Genomic DNA, 23486 nt, shown 5'->3' with positions numbered 1-23486 from the left:
AAGTTTTTGAGGTATTTTTAATGAAAATTGTCAAAATCTACAGTACCAACATGGGCTGCCATATGTCTGGATTTTCCCAGACATTTCAGCCATTTTCACCCGGATGTTGCTTAAGGGGGCTGAATACCGGCTTGGCCCAGGAAAATTCTGGACGTATGGCAACCCTATTACTGTACCAAATAGATTGTCCCATTTTTCCCATTAAGTGTTGGCTTCATTTCCTTCACAGAAGAGCTAAAGGCCTGAAAGAAGTTGACAGTTCGGCCTGGTGTCATGCTGCCGTTACCATAGCAACCACTGGCAGGCCTACATGGAGGCACTGATCCAGTCTACCGCTAGAGCAGAAGGCCATTAATCCTGCTAGCAAATTACGCCCCTGCTGAGATCCTACTTTTGACCTAATGCTTCACTTTTCCGAAAACATTTAAAACAAATAAACAAAAGAACTCTCTAGGTCCGATACAAATGTCACGTTTATTTTTAGACCAAATGTACTTGGCTTGGCATTACTAGCAACATATTTATTTCAGCCCATCCTAACTCTAAGGCTCAGGGCAGGTTGCTTCATTTAAAAACCTCTCTTCAAGCACACAACATGTTTTCTTCCATCCCCCCCCCCATATGAGGAATACTGCTCCCAGGTTTGTTGCCCAGATTTACCTCGTCAGTCCATAGTTGTGCATCTCTTTTATTTTATACTAGCAGCAGCCTCATACCCGATGTTGCTCAGAAATTCTATTTTAAAAAAACTCCACAAAAAATCAGTGCAGTTTTGAAATCGGTGGATAAAATCCTGTGCAGCTTTGAAAGGTTCAGCCCACTATTTTGATTCAAAATGGCGTCCAACTATATCTAAACAGATGCTTCTTGATTTCAGGAAACATCATGCAGAATTGTGTTACTGTTATTTTAAGATAGCCTTTCTCAATCTTGGGTCCCCAGCTGTTATTGGACTACAACTCCCATCATCCATAGCTAGCAGGACCAGTGATCATGGATGATGGGGGTTGTAGTCAAACAACATCTGGGGACCCAAGGCTGAGAAACACTGTTTTAAGAGGTGTCCAAAGAGCAAGCAAACAACTTCCTAAATTGCATAGCAGATGTGACTGGTTCGGTTTATCTTTCGTTTTCTCCAAACAGCAGGGATATTGTCACAGAACATTGTTGGAATGTATGCATTCTGCATTACTAGAGACAGACTATGGGGAAGGTGGAGGGTGGAAAAAACTGCCCCTGAAGCCAAAAGACAGTAGAAATGGTAATTGATTTCAGAAGGCACTCTTCCGTTCTGCCACCACTTTCCATTCTTGGTAACATGGTTGTAGTAGTAGAGTCCTTTAAGTTCCTGGGCTCTATAATTTCTTATAACTTAAGTTGGTCAAGCAACATCAATAGTATTATTAAAAAGGTCCACCAGAGGCTGTATTTCCTGCATCAACTTAGGAAATTTACCGGTAAATTGTCCCAGGAAGTGTTGATCCAATTCTACAGAGGCATCATTGAAACTGTTCTCTGTAATTCTACTACAGCTTGGTACGGTACAGCCTCCAAGAGAGACAAGAAAAGGCTCCAACGAGCTGTAAGAATTGCAGAAAGGGTAATTGGTGTTAGCTTGCCTTCAGTAGAGACAATTTATGCTACCCGAGTTAGGAAGAGAGCAGAGAGAATTGTAGCAGATCCTTTACATCCCGGTCATCATCTGCTTGATGATGCTTCCATCTGGACGTCGCTACAGGACTTCATATACAAAATCGGCCAGGCACAAGAATAGTTTTTTCCCTTGTGCCATTAAATTGTTAAATTCATAGTTGTATAGCTGAAGGGGAGGTAAATTATGGGTGGGGTTTCTTTGCTTCTTTGTATTGTGAGAGGAACAGTGTCTGTATGTTTACATTGCAATGTAGCCAAAACAAATTCCAAGTATGTTGGAAAATGTACTTGGCCAATAATAAATTATTCCTATTATTCCTATTCCTATTCCTACTATCTTGTGACCAGAACAGAACTACTGTTCTCAGAGTGGACCACAGTCATCCCTTAAGGAACAATCTACCTGGCTGTGCTGCTAGAGGAGGTTGCAAAGCGACACAACACTGGTGTGTGAAGTGGGATCAGAGCTTATGAGACAGTGTAAGAGAACAGTTTTTAACTTATCAATCGGTAATTGCGAGATACCAAGACAACACTTAAGATGGCTTAAGGTTAAGATGAGCATTTTGACTTTGGCCCCGCAGCAAACTATGAACTAGCTAAGATAACTAACTGGACTGATGTACAAGGATGATGGATTTATTTTCTGAGGACTTTCATAAACATGATGCACAGTTTTATCTTGCATGTGAGAAACCAAACACCACTTCTCACAGGCCTTTGGACAGAATGACCCCTCCATTCTCTCTCTTGCCACTGTGGCTTAGCACTACAGTGGTACCTCTGGTTACATACTTAATTTGTTCCGGAGGTCTGTTCTTAACCAGAAATCATTCTTAACCTGAAGTACCACTTTAGCTAATGGGGCCTCCCACTGCTGCCGTGCCGCTGCTGCATGATTTCTGTTCCCATCCTGAAGCAAAGTTGTTAACCCGAGGTACTATTTCTGGGTTAGCGGAGTCTGTAACCTGAAGCGTATGTAACTCGAGGTACCACTGTACATGAATGAGATGCATGTATGAGCTTGCACATTCTCTCCATACCAGGGAGGAGAACTTCAGCAGCTTTTACTTTCAGTTTTTGTCACATTTTTCAGTAGGAGAAGAGTAAGATGTATTTGTTCCACTGAGGATAAGGTCTAGGGGGAGGAAGTATGCAATCTCATGACCTGCTTTCAATCTAGTTAGGGTTCAGAGTCTCCCTATTGCCCCTGGGCTGCTTGGAGCACTGAATATGGTCCATGTTTATGATCACACGTGTGGAATGAGGGTGTGGATCCATAATCTTCCTGAATAAAAAAGAAGACATTCTGGACAATGGTTTGGGAAAACGTGGCGGGGAGGCCTGGTGGGTGATTGTGATGGGAGGAGAGAAAATGGTAAGAAGGGGGGTAGGGTGAAAGAATGGATGTGAGTATTAGGAAGGCTTGCCACGGTACCCCCGATGTCAGAGAGTAAAAATGGATTTGGACTAGAGAAGAAATACTTAGCTTTTTATGATATAGTATTCGTTTAAGACTTTATAAGGTTTGAATTAGAAGCAATAAGCAGCAGTTTTATGGAACTTAGAAGGTTATAAGAAATTAGGATTTGTAATATGAAGTGGTATTTTTATTTTTATTTAGAATTTAAATGAGATATGAGGTTAAGATAAAGAATAATAATGATGGTGAATGTATTGTTAGAATAACTAGAAAAGTTACTAAAGTAAATTAGAACTGAACGTAGGAGAGAGAACGGGGGAAGTCCCTCAAATAGGATTTGGAACAAGATTTTAATGAATGGTTACTGTGTTCCGGTTTGTAAGGTTTGTATTTGTTTTTCTTTATATTTTGTTGATGTTGTTTGTGTTTTTGTTTTTTCTTATTGAATGTTTGCCATTATATGTTGTTTTTAGTTGTATTTGTTTTGTTTAATGTGGAAAACCAATAAAATTCTTTGGAAAAACAAAACAAAACATAATCTTCCTGAATAAAAATTGAAACCTTTTCTCTGCTTTGTTTTTTTTTTTACCACAGGGTCAGTACTGTGACATCTGCTCATCGGCCAACAGCAACAAAGCCCATCCCATCACCAATGCTATAGATGGCACTGAGCGCTGGTGGCAAAGCCCTCCTCTTTCGCGAAGGCTGGAATTCAACGAGGTCAACGTCACCTTGGATCTTGGACAGGTAAGTGCAGGAAAAGGGACTGAGGTTTATACAGCATTCTCCTTGATCGAGGGACCCTTTTTACTTTGCAGAGATATTGATAGACAAGAGAGTTCTTTTTTTCATGGATTTTTGAGTTACACAACAGGACACATTGGAAATCCTGCAACTTTCCTTAGCTAACTACAGTCACTGTATTGTTGGCCCCCAAAGTCTTGTCCAGAAGACAACGGAATCATGCAGAGCTGTATAAACATGTATACAAACATGTATAAATAGCAAGGTTTAAAGGTATAAAAAACATGTATAAATAGCACGTATAAAGAGCTGAATAAGCATGTGTACAAACATGTATAAATAGCAAGGTTACCTTGTTCGCAAAGTGCTTCAGATGTATGTGCAGTATATATATTGAACAGAATCTCACTGCTTCAGGCTGCATGAGGGGCTGAGCTGCATATTTTACTGCTCTCCAATTTGAGGCATCTCTGCACCTAGACCAACAGCTTTCCTGTGAGAAAGCTGTGCTTGAACCCTTCTCCTTGCAATAGGGATAAGCCAGCCATAAGGGAAATTTCCATAATGGCCATCGTGCATATATTCCATAAATTTAATGGGATGTATTTAATGGGTTTGGGATCTTGTGGTTGAATGGAAGTCACAAAATCAATACTGGACTGTTCTTTGTTAGTGAGATCGTGTGGACATTTGAGCTTTCAAGATCTTTTCCCGCAGGTGGGATGAAGCATCTGAAAGGTGACACGCCACTTAAATACAAAAGAAAGCAAATAACTGCACTTTGAGTAGTCACTTCAGGGATTTTAAAGCAAATTGCTGATATCCTGTTGTTGAATGTTAGCTCAAACCTTTGAGGATCAGAGTTCATACTGGCCTGTCAAGACCAAGTGTAATGATTTGAATGTGAAAAGTATCTGGTGTCCAATAACCTTTCCTTCCTTTAGATAACCTGGTTTCTGGGTCATTGTTCATATCTTAAGAAACAATGGTTCACTCGGACCTTTTGTGTGATATAGGCTGCTAGAACATTGTTTTATATTTTGGAAAAAAAAGTTGATTTATGTTTGAAGTATTATATATATTTAAATGGGGACCCCTCCCATATTATCAAGAGAATACCCTTAAGAAGAATACATGTATCACCAAACTGAACTGGATTAATCAGAGAGTATACACTGTATAACAATGCTTCTGGTTCTTTGTTAAACTTTTCCTAGACAAGTGGAGAATTCCAAGAAGCACAGTGTTGCACACCTGCATGCAAGGGATAACACAAATTCTGCAAAATAACTGTGCGGGTGTATAACGATTTCCATATAATTTTTGTGCGTAGAAAACCCTGACTGGTTGTGAGCCTTTGGTTTAGTGGATCTGCTGATCTTATCTGCAGAAATCCCCACAAAGGAATAGTTAGACACTGTTTTCTCTTTGCAAGTGCAGGGACTCGGTAAGAAAGGTAATTTCCAGGTGCCTTTTGCAGTTCTATGACCTAGGGCCATTGGCTTTGCCTGTTTGTGGACCAGTTCTCATTTCAAAGCAGGCAGCTTCAGTTTGAAACACTCTAGTTAAATATTTAAACAAAGCTCCAATACACGGAGGAAGGAGGGCAGCTGTCTAGAATGAATGCCTGGGGACGGAGGCAGTTGAATATCTCCTTGGAGAGAGCTTTTCCATCGCTGAAAGCTCTGACAGTAACCTATATGCCAGCCTTTCATTTCAAGTGCACACAAAATGTGACAGGCAAAGCTTCTGGGGGAGAACTGGCTTACCAGTTGCTTGCTGAATAGAATAGGCGGAGGAAGCCGTCTGTGTTGTAAACAATTCCCTCCTTGGAATTCAGTGAGTCGAGCATTCAGTTCTGGAGTGAGATTTTGATGATGTAGCATTTAAAGGACTATAGTGTCGCAGCAGGCAGACTGGAGGTTTACTGTTCCACCCTACTGGCTTCTGAAACATTTGGGTTCAATTTTGTATAAAACACCAAATGCAAAGGCAGACATGACATTTGTTTTCTAACAGCCTGGTCTGTTTACTTGTGGCTTCGGAAATCCCACTTGTGTGTTATTTTTCTCAAGTGAAGTTGTTATATCGGAATTCTGCTCATTTTTGTGATAGTGTAATTCAAACTAGGTTTCAATGCCACTTTCCTGCCTGTTAGCTCTAAGTACTGTGAGGAAAGTTTGCCTGTCTCCAAAGGTTGCAGGTGTATTTATCACTATGGTCTTAAGAAACAATCCAGTTACTTGATTTATTCCTATCTGTATAAAGCTTCTGCAAGGGTAGAAAAGCCTCTGTTTGATTCCAGCTCTCCCACTGCAAAGGAATTATTTTTGCAACTTAATGTTAGGTGAGATTAGTCCGTAAGAGGCCCTGTTTGAAAACTGTGACTGAGGGGAAAAGTGAACACCCCAGACCTGTTCCTATAGGGCAGGCATGTCTACTGGTAATTCCCAAGAGACTGCTATCTACTTCCACTATAAAAAAACTGGCAGTAATCTACCCATTGGATTGACCAAAGTTGTTCAGCTTTGACCTGTTGTACATGCCTGAGAGTCCCATGGACTGCAAGAAGATCAAACCTATCCATTCTGAAGGAAATCAGCCCTGAGTGTTCACTGGAAGAACAGATCCTGAACCTGAGGCTCCAATAATTTGGCCACCTCAAGAGAAGAGAAGACTCCCTGGAAAAGACCCTGATGTTGGGAAAGATTGAGGGCACAAGGAGAAAGGGATGACAGAGGATGAGGTGGTTGGACAGTGTTCTTGAAGCTACCAACATGAGTGACCAAACTTCGGGAGGCCATGGAAGACAGGAGTGCCTGGCGTGTTCTGGTCCATGGGGTCACAAAGAGTCAGACACGACTGAACGACTAAACAACAACAACAACAACATGCCTGCTATAGGGCATTGGCATAGTGGCTTCATGTAATAAGAGCACTGTCTCTGGAAATTCCTGGGGTACCTGCGAAAGGTAGAGATAATGCCCCGAAGTAATATCTGGCAGAAAATGACTTAAGATTGCTTAAGGTTAACACCAGCATTTTTACTTTGGTCCCGCAGCAAACTGTTAACCAACTATGATAACTGGACTGGTAACTGAAATCCTCTCACATCAGATGACAGTGCTGCTATTGCATCCTGCTAGAAATCGGAAAATCAAGACCTGGAGGATGCGATGCATTTCTAGTATCAGTAGTTGAGTAAATTATGGGAGATGGCTTCTTAGCTCAATTGGTGACATCAACAGCTGCAAAATAGTTGCTGTTGGGGTTTTCTGCTGTGCTATCACCACCTATACTTGTGGCAATCACTGTGATTTTCAAGGAATGAGCCTGGCGTCCACGTCCCAGGATGCCTTTGAATGATGGGGATATGACTAGGCAAAGCAGACAAAAGTTGCCTATCCTTGTGTTTTGCACTTTCTTTTCTTTCTTTTTTTGCTGCAATTGATAAGGTTGTTACTGATGATGGAGATTCCTTTCTGTAGCCGTTTTCAGTGTACAAAGTGCATGGCAACTCTTGCCTCGTTTACCCTCACGACAACCCTGTGAATGAGGCTGCTATTATTCCCGTTTAACAAGCTGTTCTTTTGTTCGTGCCCTTTCCTGTTGCATGCCCATCTGTCCTGAGTAGCAGGGCCACAAATAAAGAAGCATGGAGGAGCACTGGAATCCCCAGCCAGTGAATGACAACCTGAAAAAGAGAAAAGGGAGGGGGGAAATAAAAATAAAAACTGAAGTGGCAGGCCACCCAGCCTGAGTAATTTATATAATAGACTCACATCATGTAGTGAATGGCCTGTGATGGCTTTAAGTTTACAGTTCTCTGGCAGGGGAGGTCAAGAAGGTTCTGCCAAATAATGGGAAGGGCTATTCATTTGATTATCTATTTGGAGGTATCTGTTTTTGGGTGGGGGTGGGATTGTAACTGTTTCAGCTCAGCTGCAGACATTTGTGTATCATCAGCAAGAATGGTTGATGTTTATGCTAACCTGCGATCATCAGAAGCAAGCTGTAGCCTTGGCATCTTGATATCCCCTGACTACTGGTTATGAAGTGAGCAAATTGGTTAGGAAACTCTCGGTGGATTGTGCAAAAAGAGAACAACATTTTGTCTTTGTAGTCAGTAGTAAGCATTTAACTTTGGTGTTGGTTGAATTGGTAGCTCTTAGAGCTTGTAAATGTTAGATGTTTGGTTGGATCTGTGGTCAGTGGTTCTACAAATGCAGGGTATTCTGGTGGTGGCTGCAGAATTTGGACCCTTGAAAATCTTTTATTATATAATTTAAATACAGGTTGCTATGTGGAACATGTCTGTAGAATTGGCCAATTGTTGTGTTCAGCAAAACGATATGTGCTTTTCTGATGTCCTACTGGCTCTCCTTTGCTGGAAAATGTTAAGTTATGGGGGGGGGAGAGATATTCAGAATAAAGAAAATGAACAATTTTGTGCCAACTGATATGTACATATTGATCATTACTAGTCTCATGCTAAACAAGGTGATAGTTAGGCTATAGTTCAGAATTTCCTCACCCCTTAGGTACATATCCCAAATATGATGGTGTTTAAAGGTAAAGGGACCCCTGACCAGTCACGAACGACTCTAGGGTTGTGGCTCTCATCTCACTTTACTGGCTGAGGGAGCCGGCGTACAGCTTCTGGGTCATGTGGCCAGCATGACTAAGCCACTTCTGGTGAACCAGAGCAGCACACGGAAATGCCGTTTACCTTCCCGCTGGAGCGGTACCTATTTATCTACTTGCACTTTGACATGCTTTCGAACTGCTAGGTTGGCAGAAGCAGGGACTGAGCAACGATAGCTCACCCCGTCACGAGGATTCAAACCATCGACCTTCTGATCAGCAAGCCCTAGGCTCTGTGGTTTAGACCACAGCACCACCCACGTTTAGGTATCCCTTAAATCAACATTAACTTAAGACTACTCTGGTGGTTATTCTCTCCCCCCCCCCCAGTTCTGTCAATGCTTGGTTATAGGTGAGGTGGGGATTCTTGCCTACATTAGTTATCCTGATTTCAAAATGAACAGATACAGTAGGTATCAGGGAGTTGTGATGTAGCAGTTGTCTATATTAGCAAAGAGACTAAAGTGCTTTAAGGAATATTGAAAAGCTGGCTTCCTTCCAGATCCCTGACATCTCCTCCCATGAAGGTGATTCCAGGCCAAGGCACCACAGAAAGGTTTATATGATGTTAGTACCGTGTTTCTCCTAAAATAAGACACCGTCTTATATTTTTTTTTGCTCAAAAAAACACAGTATGGCTTATTTTCAGGGGATGTCTTATTTTAACCGCGTTGCATCGGTACGCTGCATAGCCACGCCTCCCCAGGCTGTTTTAATGGGAGGTACCACGTCACTATGGCTTATTTTCGGTGTATGGCTTATTTTTGGGGAACGGCTTATATTTCGCAAATGCATAGAAATCCTGCTATGGCTTATTTTATGGCCATGTCTTATTTTAGGAGAAACAGGGTATTTTGTGGATAGCTGCGTGAAGAGAAATGCTTAAGGGTCTTGGAAAGCAACAAAAGGAGAACATTCATGCCAGGACATGCTTGCAGCTAAGTGTTGTTGATTGTAGAGGCTGTTGCAATCCTCCTTAAAAGGAGGTATTGGTTGTGAGTTATACTGGGGAGACATGTGACAGTCCATGCATGTGAAGATTGGGAGCCTATTAGGGCCGCACACTACACCACTTTATTTTGTATAGTTAAGTTTTTACCTCTGTCTTCAGTACATTGTATTTTATTTTATTGCTATATGTCTAGTGGCTGATTCAAATAAAGATTTTTCTTCTATATGTGTGCTACCATTCTGCAGGTAAATCTGCAGATTGTGGTACTGTATTGGTCGTACGACTTTGTAAGATCTCAGCTTGCATTTTAAACATAAAGTAGGTTTCTAGCTCTTGTGGCTTTGAAGATATGCACAAAAGCGCATTGGACAATGCCTGCTAAAATGGCACAACTCGGAGGGATGGCACTTTGTACCCTGCATAGATAGATTTGTTTCCTCCCACCCACCCCCCAAAAAGCCAAGATAAATTTGTGAAAAGTAGTAAAAAATGAAAGTTCTGCAAAATACGCAGAACTGTGCAACATATGATTTTCATAATCATATGCAGAATTTAGCTTTTATTGGCAAGAATTTTTAATTTTTAAAGCACGGCATTAACACAGTCCTGCCTGCTTTCTGATTGCCCCTTCAAGACCTATATTTGTCTGAGAAGAGAAAGGTACGCAAAGAGGGAGTTGCAGCAGTTATGCCTTTACCACATGCAGCTCTAGTTGAGTTGTGTTTAGTGGAGATAAAAGTGGTGTTCGTTGGCAGCTTTCAGAAAAAGAAGAAAGAACTAGTTTTCTCCCTCCAGGGTCAGTTTAATGTCGTTTCCCTTAGTGATTGTAATAAAATGGTGTTCTCTATAGAAAAGAATCATTTGTCTTCTTCCCTATGAAGCGTCTTTGGTTTTCTGAAAGCCACCACAGTTGAAATCTTTCAGGAAAAGCTCATCCATGGAGGCCATTGTGGTCTAACCTGTTAACTTCCCCCCCTTGCTTTTAGGAACAATTGGCAGCCTGTACGCTGCTTCCTTTCTGTCTTTCTATCCAAAGGAAAGTTTACTCTCAGGGTGAAAAAACAGTTTCAAGAAAGGCTTGGCATTTGGGTTTCTTTTATATAAATATTGTCTTTGTTATTTATTCTTTTTGAATTAAAGAACAATCTACCCATTTAGTATTAAAATAATACCATCCCCAAAATTAATAAATCAAATGCAGGCATAATAGTCAATTAAGGGGGGGAAGAAGGCAGTGATGAATAAGATGTGACCTATTGCATGCCATCAAAAGTCTGGGAATATGGGCAGGTTTTAACCTGGAACCCATAAGTTCAGGTGATCCTTTCTGGGGGCAGCATTCCATAAATGGCAGGGGCCACAACCACAAAGACTCTCCAAAGCTCTGTCAGAGGTAGCATATGGAGGAGGGCCTGATATGTTGAATTGGGCTTGGAAATGTAGGCAGTGCGGTTGGGCCAGATTGGGTGTTATACTATCTGATGGTTTCATCCTTGTTGTTAATCTGGGCACTGCTTTCTGCACTTGCTTCACTTTCTGAGCTGCCTTCAGAGACAACCCCTTATATAGTGCATTGCAGTAATCTAATCTAGAGGTTCCCGGATCATAGGCTATGTTATCCCTATGGAGAGAGAAGCATAGTAGGACCACTAGCTGAACTGGTAGAAGATGCTCCATGCCACTGAGGCTGCCTGGACCCCATGACAGTGATGTATCCAAGAGAACCCCCAATCTATGAACCTGCACCTTCAGGGGGAGTATGTCCACAACTGATTGTGTGCTGCTGATCCAGCTTTCATATTGAATGGGATGATATTGCACACTGAACTATAAGACCGCAGAGGCAAGCTTGACATATACATTACACGAAGATTCCTCTGTCTAGCCTGAACTGACCTTTGCAGAATGCTTAGGGGAATGTACCATCTATTAATAAATGAAAACACATTCCCCTGAACTATATTAGTGGTTAGATTTAATTGTAATGATTTCTACAGGTAAAGTGAACCATTACATTTTGTACAGAATTAATATACAGTTTGCAGTGTTTTAAGGGTACATTTGAGGTTGTATTCAAAGGATATTAACCTTTTTAATGATACAGAAATCGTAAGAAAGCTTGAGGTTCTGCCTTCTTTTGTTTGATTTTAAGAAATCTTGGATATTTTAAGTATGCAGTGCCATGCCTCTGAACTCTTGGCAGAGACATCTTGGCTGCTTACTGGGATGTGGTGGGAGTGGAGCAGGGTAGTGGCGAAGTTGGAAGCAGTGGGGCTCCCTGGCAGCAACACCAGAGTGGCTGTAATACCACAGCAGCCATGCCTGCTAGCTGACAGCTAGTTGTCAAAGATGTGATGCTGTTCAGTAGCTTGGATGGCTTTAAAAGGGCTTTGACGAATGCCTGGACGTGAGGTCTAGTAACGGCTATTTGTCTTGATGGCTCTATGGAGCTTCTGCGTGATTCTGAAAACCCAATTCCTGGGGCCACCTCATGAGAAGAGAAGACTCCATAGAAAAGACCTTGATGTTGGGAAAGATGGAGGGCACAAGGAGAAGGGGACGACAGGATGAGATGATTGGACAGCGTTCTCGAAGCTACTAACATGAGTTTGGCCAAACTGCGGGAGGCAGTGAAAGATGGGCGTGCCTGGCGTGCTCTGGTCCATGGGGTCACGAAGAGTCGGACACGACTGAACGACTGAACAACAACAAATTGCTGGGGAATAAAAGATGAAGTTGCCTATTGTCCTCATGTGCTTCCCAAAAAATCTGCTTAGCTGCTGTGGAAGGTCAGATGCTGCACTGGATGGACCTTTGGTATGATGCTGCCACACTCTTCTTCCGGCCTCAGTCCTGTATACCAGAAGGAGCGTCTCCACCCCCATCGTTCAGCTCGGACACTGAGGTCCAGCACTGAGGGCCTTCTGGTGGTTCCCTTACTGCGAGAAGTGAGGCTACAGGGAACCAGGCAGAGGGCCTTCTCGGTAGTGGCACCTGTGGAACACCTTCCCATCAGATGTCAAGGCAATAAGCAACTATCTTACTTTTAAAAGACATCTGAAGGCAGCCCTGTTTAGGGAAGTTTTTAATGTTTAATGCTGTATTGTGTTTTTATTATTCGGTTGGGAGCCACCCAGAGTGGCTGGGAAAACCCAGCTGATGGGTGGGGTATAAATAATAAATTATTATTATTATTATTATTATTATTATTATTATTACTACTACTACTACTATTAGTAGTAGTCTTTTTTGATCAAGGTTTTTTTTTTTTTTAAAAAAAGAGATTTACTCCGCCTGCCTGCCCACCCAAAAACCTTTTCCAATATATTTTGCTTTGTTCAGCTGCTGAAGGATGAATAGACCCCAGACTGCACCTGGGAGTTGCTAAGCATGGTTTTTCCCCTCTCCCCACCCTCTCCCCCAGGCCAGCCACTTTTGTTACGCACACTTGGATTCTTCAAAGATTAGGGGTAAAGCACCCTGAGGTGAACTGTGTCCAGAGCAAGGTCAGACATGTCAGTGAAGCTGGGAATTTCAGGGGGCTTGGACTGTAATTATTAGGAAGATGTGAGCGATGTGCCGTTTTCTTGCGTGCTGCATGATAACTGGCTTCTCTCGGCCTGTTTGAAAATGACTGCAACTGGAGGAATGACTACAGCTGAGCATGTCGAAGCAGACATTTCCTCTGCTGGACATTGTTACTGTTGAATCAAGGATCTCTGGACTTTCAAAGTTGGAGGAAGAATTCTGCAGTAGTTGGTAGGGTTGGGCCAACAACACATTTGGATACATTCTTCCACTTGCTTTTGGTAATCAGAACCATACTTCCCCATCTTTAGGGAAAGGATGTGAAACAGTTTGTAAAAGAGGAGAAGAGGGAACATGTTCCTGTTGCCAAGGCGACCTCTGCTCCTTTGCGTTGGGATGCACACCCCCTTTCAAGTAATGCAGTTCAGAGGAGCGACGTCACTTGCACATCTGAATGCAGCTGATGTTCCTCCACCCAATATTACTTTCGGTGGAATTCCCATCTTGATGTGTATCAGGGTGAGAGGTCGAATTTACCTCTCTAGGCAGCGACTGGTTGGGAAATATAGTTTGCAGATGAGAAGGAAAAAATGTTCTAGAGAGTGGAAGGTTGGGGATTTCCCCCACCAAGCATTTTCAGGCCTCCTGATTGGCAGCTTCCACAGAAAAAGTTGAACCTCAGGAAAATTTGGGAGAGAACTACCAGTGATGGTGCATTTTATTGTATATATTGATGATGTTCTAGGAAAGATAAAATTTTAAAAGTGCATTCTTCCCTGTGATCTGGCTTTCTGCATTGCCTGCCTTTTGAAAAACCACTCGAAGGCAGATCCGTGCTGAGTGGCGTACCCAACAACCATCTTAGGTGAGAAGAATGTTTGAACTGCAGTCATCAATATGTCTGGATTGTCTTGGCAAAACGGGATCATGTGGTCATCTGTCACTGCTTCCAGTGTAAGCTGCAAAATCAAACTTGACAAAAGAGTTTTGTCAAGCATGTGTCGCTCTGTTTCAGAAGCATGCCTTTGGTAGTTGCAAGTTGTTCTATATGGTGAATTTTCATAATAAATCTGAATGTTCGTTGGCATGATTCTGATTGTTTGAGCAGCTACCTGTACAGCTTTAAAAGAGAAGGCTGGCTGATCTCAGATCCTAGCAGAAAATGTGCCTAATTAAAGACAATTTATTAACACAAGTCTCTTGATATAGAAACATCATGAAGCACATAATACTTTCTGCCTTTTTCTGCAACATAATTTGCATACAGCAACTTGTATGCCTGGTCAAGTCAAATGAAATCTCTGACTTTTGCTTTAAGTGATATTGAACTCCACCTTTGAGTCACAGTCTGGGAGTGTTGTAAGACATAGAAGTCAGCACAACAACTGGCTGAATGCAGCTGAACAGCCCCATGTATGGGGATCTCCTAGGTCAGTGGTTTTCAACCAGTGTGCCGTGGCACCCTGGGGTGACTTGAATGATGGTCAGGGGTGCCACGGGCAACACTGGCCTCTGTCCTTCCTTCCTTCCTTCCTTCCTTCGATTCCCTCTTGTGTCTCTGCCTCCCAAAGGCGTGCACAGCTGTTTATTGCAACAGCCCTGGCTATAAACTGCAGGCGAATGGTGCCTCTGGGAGGCACCTCTCTTTGGGGTGGGGTGGGCAGCTCAGAGACCAGGGAGGGCAGCTGTGGCTGCCTGGAGGACTTCCAAGGAGAGGGGAGAGGTGGCTGAGGGAACACTCCACAAGGGAGGGTGTTTGAAAAAGGGTAAGAGGCTGCCAGCTTTGCAGGCAAGGAGTGACATAACTAGGCTCCTGACCCCCACAGGGGTGCCACAGAGAGAATGCAGTTGGTGAAGGGAGCCGTGGACTCAAAATGGTTGAAAACTTCTGCCCTAGGTGCTTGCTATTTTCTGCCTTCTTGGGAATCCCGAAACCAGACTTCACAGACCACAGCATATGGCTGCACCACTCAGGGCAAGGATGAAGAATGTGGCCCTCAATGTGTTGCTAGAGTACAGTTCCCAACCTTACCCATTGGCCCTGCTGGGTGGGGGGGCTGCTGGGATGTGGAGTCCAGCAACATTGGGCAGGGGTGTTGGCTAAACAGGAGGTTCCTCATCCTTGACTTTGGGCTTGTGCTTTGTCAGTCCCCGGACAAAACTGACAGTACTGGGAGTATTCAGAATTCTGAATGTACAAATTGTGATGGTTATTGCGAAGGAGGCAGTCTCTTGTTCCAATGAATGAAGGGCCCAAGCTGTTCATTTAAATACATTCAGAAATATGCATGTACATTGAGCATGCAGAACTGAAGATTCCTGGGCATGTATTGTGGTTTGTTTTTGGCAGGGAGCTCACACAGAACTGCCAAAGCGGTCAGTCTGTGCCAGGTGATTCGGGTTCAATATTGAGTTTTCCTAGAAAGGGGAAAGAGGCTTGCACATTGTCTCCAATTGCAAACACAGACTCAAGACTGCAAACATAGATCTGGTCTCCAGCTTCATCATCGCTTTGCTGCTTTTGCTGCAAAACTGTTTGCTGCTTAATCTCCCTTCATTCCCTCACAAAGGCTGCACCCACCCAGGCTCAGTGCGAACTCTGGTCCTGGCCAGGATCCAGCTTGCCTTTTCAGGCCTTTGTGTAACTGTATGCGCTGCCAGTGAACCTGGGTTTGAAATTCTTCCTGAAAACACACCACAAACCTTTGTTTGCCTCTGTCTCCAGCCCAATTTCTGTGTAGCAGTCAGAGGCGGCGGCAAAATGATGATTTGTAACTCATGTGCTTTTGAAATCTTGGGGTGAATCTTGTTTTGAGCAAATCTGGTTGTTGCTTAAGTTTCATTATCACTTCACTGTGCGGCAGCTAGACTGGTGACTGGAAGCGGCCGCAGAGACCACATAACACCGGTCTTGAAAGATCTACATTGGCTCCCAGTACATTTCCGAGCACAATTCAAAGTGTTGGTGCTGACCTTTAAAGCCCTAAATGGCCTTCTGGCAGTTCCATCACTGCAAGAAGCCAAGTTACAGGGAACCAGGAAGAGGGCCTTCTCGGTAGTGGCACCCGCCCTGTGGAACGCCCTCCCACCAGGTGTCAAAGAGAACAACAACTACCAGACTTTTAGAAGACATCTGAAGGCAGCCCTGTTTAGGGAAGCTTTTAATGTTTGATGGATTATTGTATTTTATCATTTTGTTGGAAGCCACCCAGAGTGGCTGGAGAAGCCCAGCCAGATGGTCGGGAAATAAATAAATAAATAAATAAATAAATAAATAAATAATAACTATTAATGTTGCTAGATCAGGGAGAGGGCCTCTCCTGTGGTTATTCTGCAGCTAATTAAGTACCTTTGTATTCTGTCTTTCCGTTTTAGCAACAAAGTGCCCCAGGTGTCGTAACATCAAGGGTGGAAAAATATAGCTACCTTTAACCAGTGGTGGAAGGCATGATTAGGCTGCACTGATATCATTGCCCCTGGTGATCCTGATTCCTTGATGCTAGCAAACTTAACAGAAGCAACTGACAACGAGACAACATCTATGTATATAATTTTGCCCATTACTGTACTCCCCTTCCGATTATGACAAAAGTTATTAAATGTTGGGCGCTAGCAATGATGTATATAGAAGGTAATGGTCCATTGGCAAGATTCTGTCAATTTGGGGGTCACTGAAAATAGTTTTACCAAAAGCGTTAATTCCGTTTCCGAATCACTTACAGACTCCCTGTTAAAGACGGTGTTCATGGAAGACAATCTTACTCGGCTATGAGTGATTGCCAAAGAAATCCTTTGAAACCTAGCTTGGTTGGATTTTTGCTTCCTTCGCTGACAGTTTTTCATTTGCAAATTTGTGACGGGGTCATGTTTGTAAGGCATGCCTGAACCAACGTTGGGTGTTTAACAGGAGGCCAGCTGTTTTATAGGGGTATCATGGGTTGGTTCAAGATTTGATAGTTACACACACATATGGTAGGGAGGGAGGGAGAAAAACAGGTTTGCTGCATGAAAATTATTTTTGCCAGGCAATTGTACCAGCTGTGCCTTAAGCTGCTAGTCTAATTGAGAGGATGACACTTGCTGTGAGTGGACTCATATCACATTGCCTAGAAGTGTGCATGCACGCGAAAGCTCATACCAAGAACAAACTTAGTTGGTCTCTAAGGTGCTACTGGAAGGAATTTATTTTATTTTATTTTGTATTGCCTAGAAAGATAGTGAGGGTTGCAAGCAAGGCAGCCTGGGGGTGGGGGTTGATTTTATCTCAATTTCAATCTGCCATTCTTTCCTAGTGCCTCCTTACTTCCAAGATATTTCAAGATATGTTTGAAGTTTTTCACAAATACCTCCAGTGGCACATATGTACTGAGCAGCCTCTCTTGCTCTGCACAAACACACACACACACACACACAGAGAGAGAGAGAGAGAGAGAGAGAGAGAGAGAGAGAGAGAGAGAGAGAGAGACCAATCTTCCTTGGGGCTAATTAGTTCACAAAGAGCCACTTCCATTATTTGTTCAGCAAGCAGCTTTTGAAATTCCAATCACCACCTAGTTTATCAGATCAGAGGCTGATAAGGAAATGCAGCCAGCCATTGCTTCCCCCCACCACATCCCCTCGCTATTAAATGACACATTTCCCTCCCAGCGCCTTTTCAGAAGCCGCACCTTTCCTCCAGGCCCTGGCTTTTTGTTCTTCCTGAAGGAATCTCCTTATCTGGGTTCAGGCCAAGGGCTGGGGATGACAAAAGCAGGAGCCCTTCTGCTAGATTTTGAGCTGGCGTTTGGTTTCTTGGAATGTTTTCCACAAGATGGGAGAAACCCGAACACGCAGTAGGGCTCCACGCGCTAGATCACAGTTCTTCAACCTTGGGGGTCCCAAATGTTGTTGGACTACAACTCCCACCAGCCTCAGCTACTTCAGCCAGTGGTCAGGAATGCTGGGAGTTTTAGTCCCAACATAATTTTGGGACCCAAGGTTGAAGAAGGTTGTGCTTATACCAGGCTTCCTCAACCTCGACCCTCCAGATGTTCCAGTTACAGGTAGGTAGCCGTGTTGGTCTGCCATAGTCAAAACAAAATAAAATAAAAAATTCCTTCCAGTAGCACCTTAGAGACCAACTAAGTTTGTTATTGGTATGAGCTTTCGTGTGCATGCACACTTCTTCAGATACATCCTCCAGATGTTTTGAGACTACAATTCCCATCATCCCTGACCATTGGTCCTGTTAGCTAGGGATCATGGGAGTTGTAGGCCAAAAACATCTGGAGGGCCGAGGTTGAGGAAGCCTGGCTTAGACGTATTGCAATGGAATGCGATATGTTATGGCCACTAGGCAAGGGATTTTTTTTGTTGCCCCCCAAAAGCAGCATATAGCTGCATTAAATAAATACAGTAACTATTATGCTGCAACTGCAGCCTAGAATGAGATGGACAGGACTAAAATACCATATATTACAAGCATTCTCCTGAGAGAGATCTTCCAGTGCTCTCCATTCCCATTGTTGTCTCCTAATTTGAGGGTATTAAAACTATATATCTTATTTTCTTACTTTTATATCCTGCTTTCTGCTATGGAACACATAGCAACATATAGGCAGTTGCTTATCCAGGCACTAGCTAAACTCAAACCTATTTAGCTTAAGCATGGTGGTGATCTCACGTGCCTTCAGACTGGGTAGACAACATATAACCTGTCTGCTAGTTGCAACCCGCCCAACCCAATTTGGTAGTCTGGTGATGAATTTGCGTTTCCAACTTTGGTAGCTGGGGGTGTGTGTGTGTGTCATGTCTTAGCCTGTATGATTCTGAGCGTTAGTCTGCTCGCCGTCGTCAAACCCCACAGGTTTATGTTGTGATAATTGCATTTTGCCAAATAGTCTGGGCTTGCTGTTAAAAGTTGCAATCTCTCCCTCCGCAACTCTCGTAAGAAGAAAACTGAGTGATTGCACATCTGGACCCATATCTCTCCTACAGCAGCTGCTTGTGCATGAGGGTTAGGCAGCCAGTTTTTCATTTGATTAAAATTTATGAGTGGTAATTATGGGTTGATGGAAGCCTCTCCCTTTATACCTCTCGGTAGGCAGTTGTCAGATATAAATAGTGCGAACTTAAATGTATGCTTTGGCTGCAGTCCTGCACCCTCAGTCTCTGTACATGCTCAGAGAGCAGCAGTTCCCTAACAGGAGCCACACACATGGACCTCTCTCCATGCACCACTGTGCAAGGGAACACAACTTGCCATACCAGCTTGTTTCATTCCAAGCCAGGAACTGGGGCAAGAGCAATTTGCTGAACATCCTATGTAAAATGCAGAAGGGCTTCTCGAAGTACACCCTCTAGTATACTCTTGAAGTACATTGCATAGCCCCAGTGGAGTGCTCTGCCCATGTCACATGGTGGAACTGGTGGTGTTTGGTTTTGCTTGACTCCTACCTTATTTGGAACCACTCCATACAGCCTGTTCTCCATACGTGCACACAAGCACGATGAGAGCATGATTGTGCCCATAGAATTGTTTCTCCTGCATGGGCCTCCCTGAATGGGCAAGAGCCACTTGTATATGTTCATTTTGGAGATTGGAATGTTTTCTGTGCTCATGCAGTGCTATTTGTTTTAATGTAGGTGATGCAGGACAAGTTGGGCCACAGGCTTTTTGTCCTTGGGAACTCAAGAGACTCTGCATGAAACTTCAGTTGTAAGAGAATAGTGCATGGTGCTTGTTCACTTTATACTATCTGGCCAAAATGACTGGAACAAAGAAATTTGTAAGCATTGCAAGTGAAGCATGTGAAGTAAACGTATGTTGACTTGTTTTAACACTCCAGGTGCAGGGTCTGATGTTTCTGGTAGTAGAATTTGGGATATTTTCAGTGCAGAAGCACAGGTGTCCTTTAAATTCCCCAGTCTGGGGTGAAGCAAATAGATAGCTCATTTACTGTTTCGTTTGTTACAAGACTCACCAGTTTGGAGCATAAAGCATTTTCCATAGTGCAGTTGTACTCTGTGCCTTTGACTGATGGGTAAGTAGCCTTGGATGGAATTACGTTTACTCAGTTTCTGAAGGCATTTGATCTTTCTTTTGTTAAATCTTTCAACAAACCAATTAAAACCCAACTAGGGACCACCCAGTGCCTGAATTTAGAGCCATCACTTCAAAGAGCGGGGGGGGGGGGGGCGGCAGTGCTATAACGCTAGGTAACATATTGATTTCATGTGCTGTGACAGAAAGGTGGTTCTGAAGCTGATTTCTGCCTTGTTTAGCTCTCAGCTTAGCAGAATATGAGTATTTCCCTCTTGACAGCAGAGGCACCGTAATTTCTCTGAATAGATCTGATTGCTCACGGCTGTGAATGTGACATATGCCCTGTGACTGTAAACTGAGTATTTGGGAGAGAAGGGGTAGGATTTGGATGTCATACTCAAGCAAAGCTGCTGTTGAAAAAGTCGAAGAAAAAAATGTGGCCCCCCCACCTCCCCTTCTTCCTGCTCTGACGAAGCGAGCTGGAAGGAGGGAAGGGTTGCTATTAGTTTCATATAATTTACCTCAGGCATAGGCGAACTCGTCCCTCCAGATGTTTTGGGACTACAATTCCCATCATCCCTGACCACTGGTCCTGTTAGCTGGGGATCATGGGAGTTGTAGTCCCAAAACATCTGGAGGGCTGAGTTTGCCTATGCCTGATTTACCTGGTTACCAGGTGACTTCCCCACCTTCATTGTTGGAAAGGGAATCTACACAAGAAAGAGTTGGGGAATTCATTATTTAGAACGTGTTCTTTTCTTTTGCAAAGAGATCCAAAGCTGCAATGAACATAAACAAAACCAGCCAATATCGCAGCGCCAAAATAGCAATCCCATGGTCAACAATACAGTATTGGTGTTAAAGAGAACGAACAGTGTATATAAAAGCGGTACTGGCAATAATGGATCTGTCATTTCACTTGTACACTACTTGGAATGTTGCTTATGATAGAGAATGTGGTCGATAAATTCTGAAGTGTATATATATATATTTAGTAGAGCGTTTGATTTGGATATGTTTTCAGCTCCTTCCTGTTTAGCTTACTGGATACCGGTAACTTTTAGCAAGTTGCTTGCCTCTCAACTCTCCATGTGTAAAAATGAAATATCATCTACCTTGCAGGTTTGTGCCGGCTGATATGTGGAGTGAGAAGCACTTGGGTGCGATGCAGGTGTTACCATTTCTCAGTCATCCTGAGAAAAGGATGACAGAACTTCCTGTCTTGTGCAGTTCCACCTTTAATCTTGGAAAGAGTTGCATGTGCGCAGGGGACCAGTAGGATGCTGGGTGATCCAAGGAGAGGTGCAAGTTTGGTGCAAGGAGTTGGCAGGTCTTTGCTTCAACAAGAACTATATTAGCAAAGGAGTAGAACAATGGCTTTGTTGTTGTTCAGTCGTGTCCAACTCTTCGTGACCCCATGGACCAGAGTACGCCAGGCACCCCTATCCTCCACTGCCTCCCGCAGTTTGGCCAAACTCATGCCAGTCGCTTCGAGAACACTGTCCAACCATCTCATCCTCTGTCGTCCCCTTCTCCTTGTGCCCTCCATCTTTCCCAACATCAGGGTCTTTTCCAGGGAGTCTTCTCTTCTCATGAGGTGGCCAAAGTATTGGAGCCTCAACTTCAGGATCTGTCCTTCCAGTGAGCACTCAGGGCTGATATCTTTAAGGATGGATAAGTTTGATCTTTTTGCAGTCCATGGGACTCTCAAGAGTCTCCTCCAGCACCATAATTCAAAAGCATCAATTCTTCGGCGATCAGCCTTCTTTATGGTCCAGCTCTCACTTCCATACATTACTACTGGGAACAATGGCTAGTGATATTTATAAAGCCTGTTTTATAAATCAGCATGGTCCAACACAATGTAATTCACGTAACTTTGGTGATTTCACCGCAGCGGACAGCGAGATGAATAAGGACGTTTTAGGCACAATGTGAGCTGTAGGGGAAGTGTGCTACATGTGACGGATACAGGGTGCAATGGAAAAAAAAGATGCTGTCTTGCATCCCTACCAAAGGGTAGTATTTCAGGGACTGTAGCAGGCTGTGCTTCTGATGCCAAGCACATCCAGTGCGGGTGCCGCTGTGCAAATTCCTAGGCTAACTGCTTAGATGTTATGAACCCCACCTTGCTGAGAACTTGTTCATAGTCCTTTAAGTGTGAAGTGGCCTCTGGCGTGCTTTAATGATAGAGTTAAAACTCTGGAATGCTTGGCAGTTGGCTTCGCCAGGGTAGGTCAGGAGGTGAGCTTTGCTTTGCAGCGCTGGTGGTCGCAGGTTTCTCTGCTGTGGACCGAGGCCAGCTGCTCATGGCGTGCTGCATGTTTTAATCCACAAAGCACACACTGTATATGCATAGCGTGGTTTTGAATGGCTGTCCATTTTTCTTGTCTAGAAAGGTAATAAATCCTCCTGGGGAGGGGACCGGGGGGAGGATGTTGGGCACTTAGGATCAAACGGGCCCTGTTTGAACGTTGCTACTTGGCTACAGTGAAGGGCAAGCGAAGTTGAAATATTGCTAGAAGTAGCAGCAGTGATTGTTCTTTAAAAAAATAATAATACAAAGCTCTGCCTACCTTTCCTCCTGCAATACATGTTAAAAGCTTGACTGGACCTTTCCCCCCATTTTCTGTCCTGGGTGATAGACGTTTTCCAGTGCACATGTTGCAATGCATCTGTGTGCTGCTCAGCACAGTCTGTGCCTGTGGGCAGGATGTGAGCGGAATAACTGTTCTATATAAGATTACTGAGTGGACAAGGGGAGACAGCTGCACGGAACGGCAGCCTCTGAGATTAGAGTGCCTCTGAATAGAAACTTCTTCCCTGGTTTTAAAAGCTCGACGGGACATTTGACCTGAAAGTGTGCACATTCTGCCTAAGCATTTTGGGAGGTTGCTGGACAGAACTGGAAGTATCCTTCCAGGGGGTTAATTACACTGAAATGTGAATTTCGATCCATCAGGCCTCCGCTCAGGCTGGGGGCAAACGTAGGGGAGATGTCCCAAAGCTGTGGCTTCTATTGGAGATCATTTAATGCTTCTGTTTCTAGTGTCAGTGAAAAGAATTAAAATAGCAGGGCATGTAGTTCCATGGCATCTCAGAAGTTTTCTTTTAGCATGGAGTTTAGATATTTATTGCAATTTATTTTGCATAGAATGGGCAGTAAAATAAAACACCTGCAATGGTTTTTCAACCTGTTTTATACCTTGCAAGGATATGGCAGGGATAAATGGGGAGACCATGTATGCTGCCCTGAACTCTTTGGAGCAAGAGTGGGATTTAATTGACAATAGATGAGGTTTTCACCTAGGTTTGGGACTCCCCGTTAAATTTGCATAACAACTGTCAGCCACCTCTCCTGCAGAGCTTGCTTTCCCAGGCCTCATGCTCAGACATTTCCTGTTGTTAGTTAAAACAACATAGGGCCTTTAAAAGCAAACTCTCACTAATTCTACCTCTGAAGAATACAAAGCTGTCACTGAATTTAAGAAGAGGTTTTGTGTTTAAAGCGGAAATGT

General features: G+C 43.5%; 1 protein-coding gene across 1 annotated transcript in view; it reads left to right on the top strand.

Moving 5' to 3' along the window:
- LAMA5 (laminin subunit alpha 5) overlaps nt 1–23486 on the top strand; it is a 184307-nt gene that overhangs the window by 11884 nt on the left and 148937 nt on the right. Inside the window, exon 2 of the mRNA XM_033153989.1 lies at nt 3671–3823. Within this exon, the coding sequence (XP_033009880.1) occupies nt 3671–3823 (153 nt within the window). The remainder of the gene's footprint in view (nt 1–3670; nt 3824–23486) is intronic.

The sequence above is a fragment of the Lacerta agilis genome, chromosome 6 (assembly GCF_009819535.1).
Source record: "Lacerta agilis isolate rLacAgi1 chromosome 6, rLacAgi1.pri, whole genome shotgun sequence".
In the NCBI taxonomy this organism is placed as follows: domain Eukaryota; kingdom Metazoa; phylum Chordata; class Lepidosauria; order Squamata; family Lacertidae; genus Lacerta; species Lacerta agilis.
The sequence above is the reverse complement of the archived record's forward strand: the minus strand, read 5'-3'. Positions and strand labels throughout refer to the sequence as shown.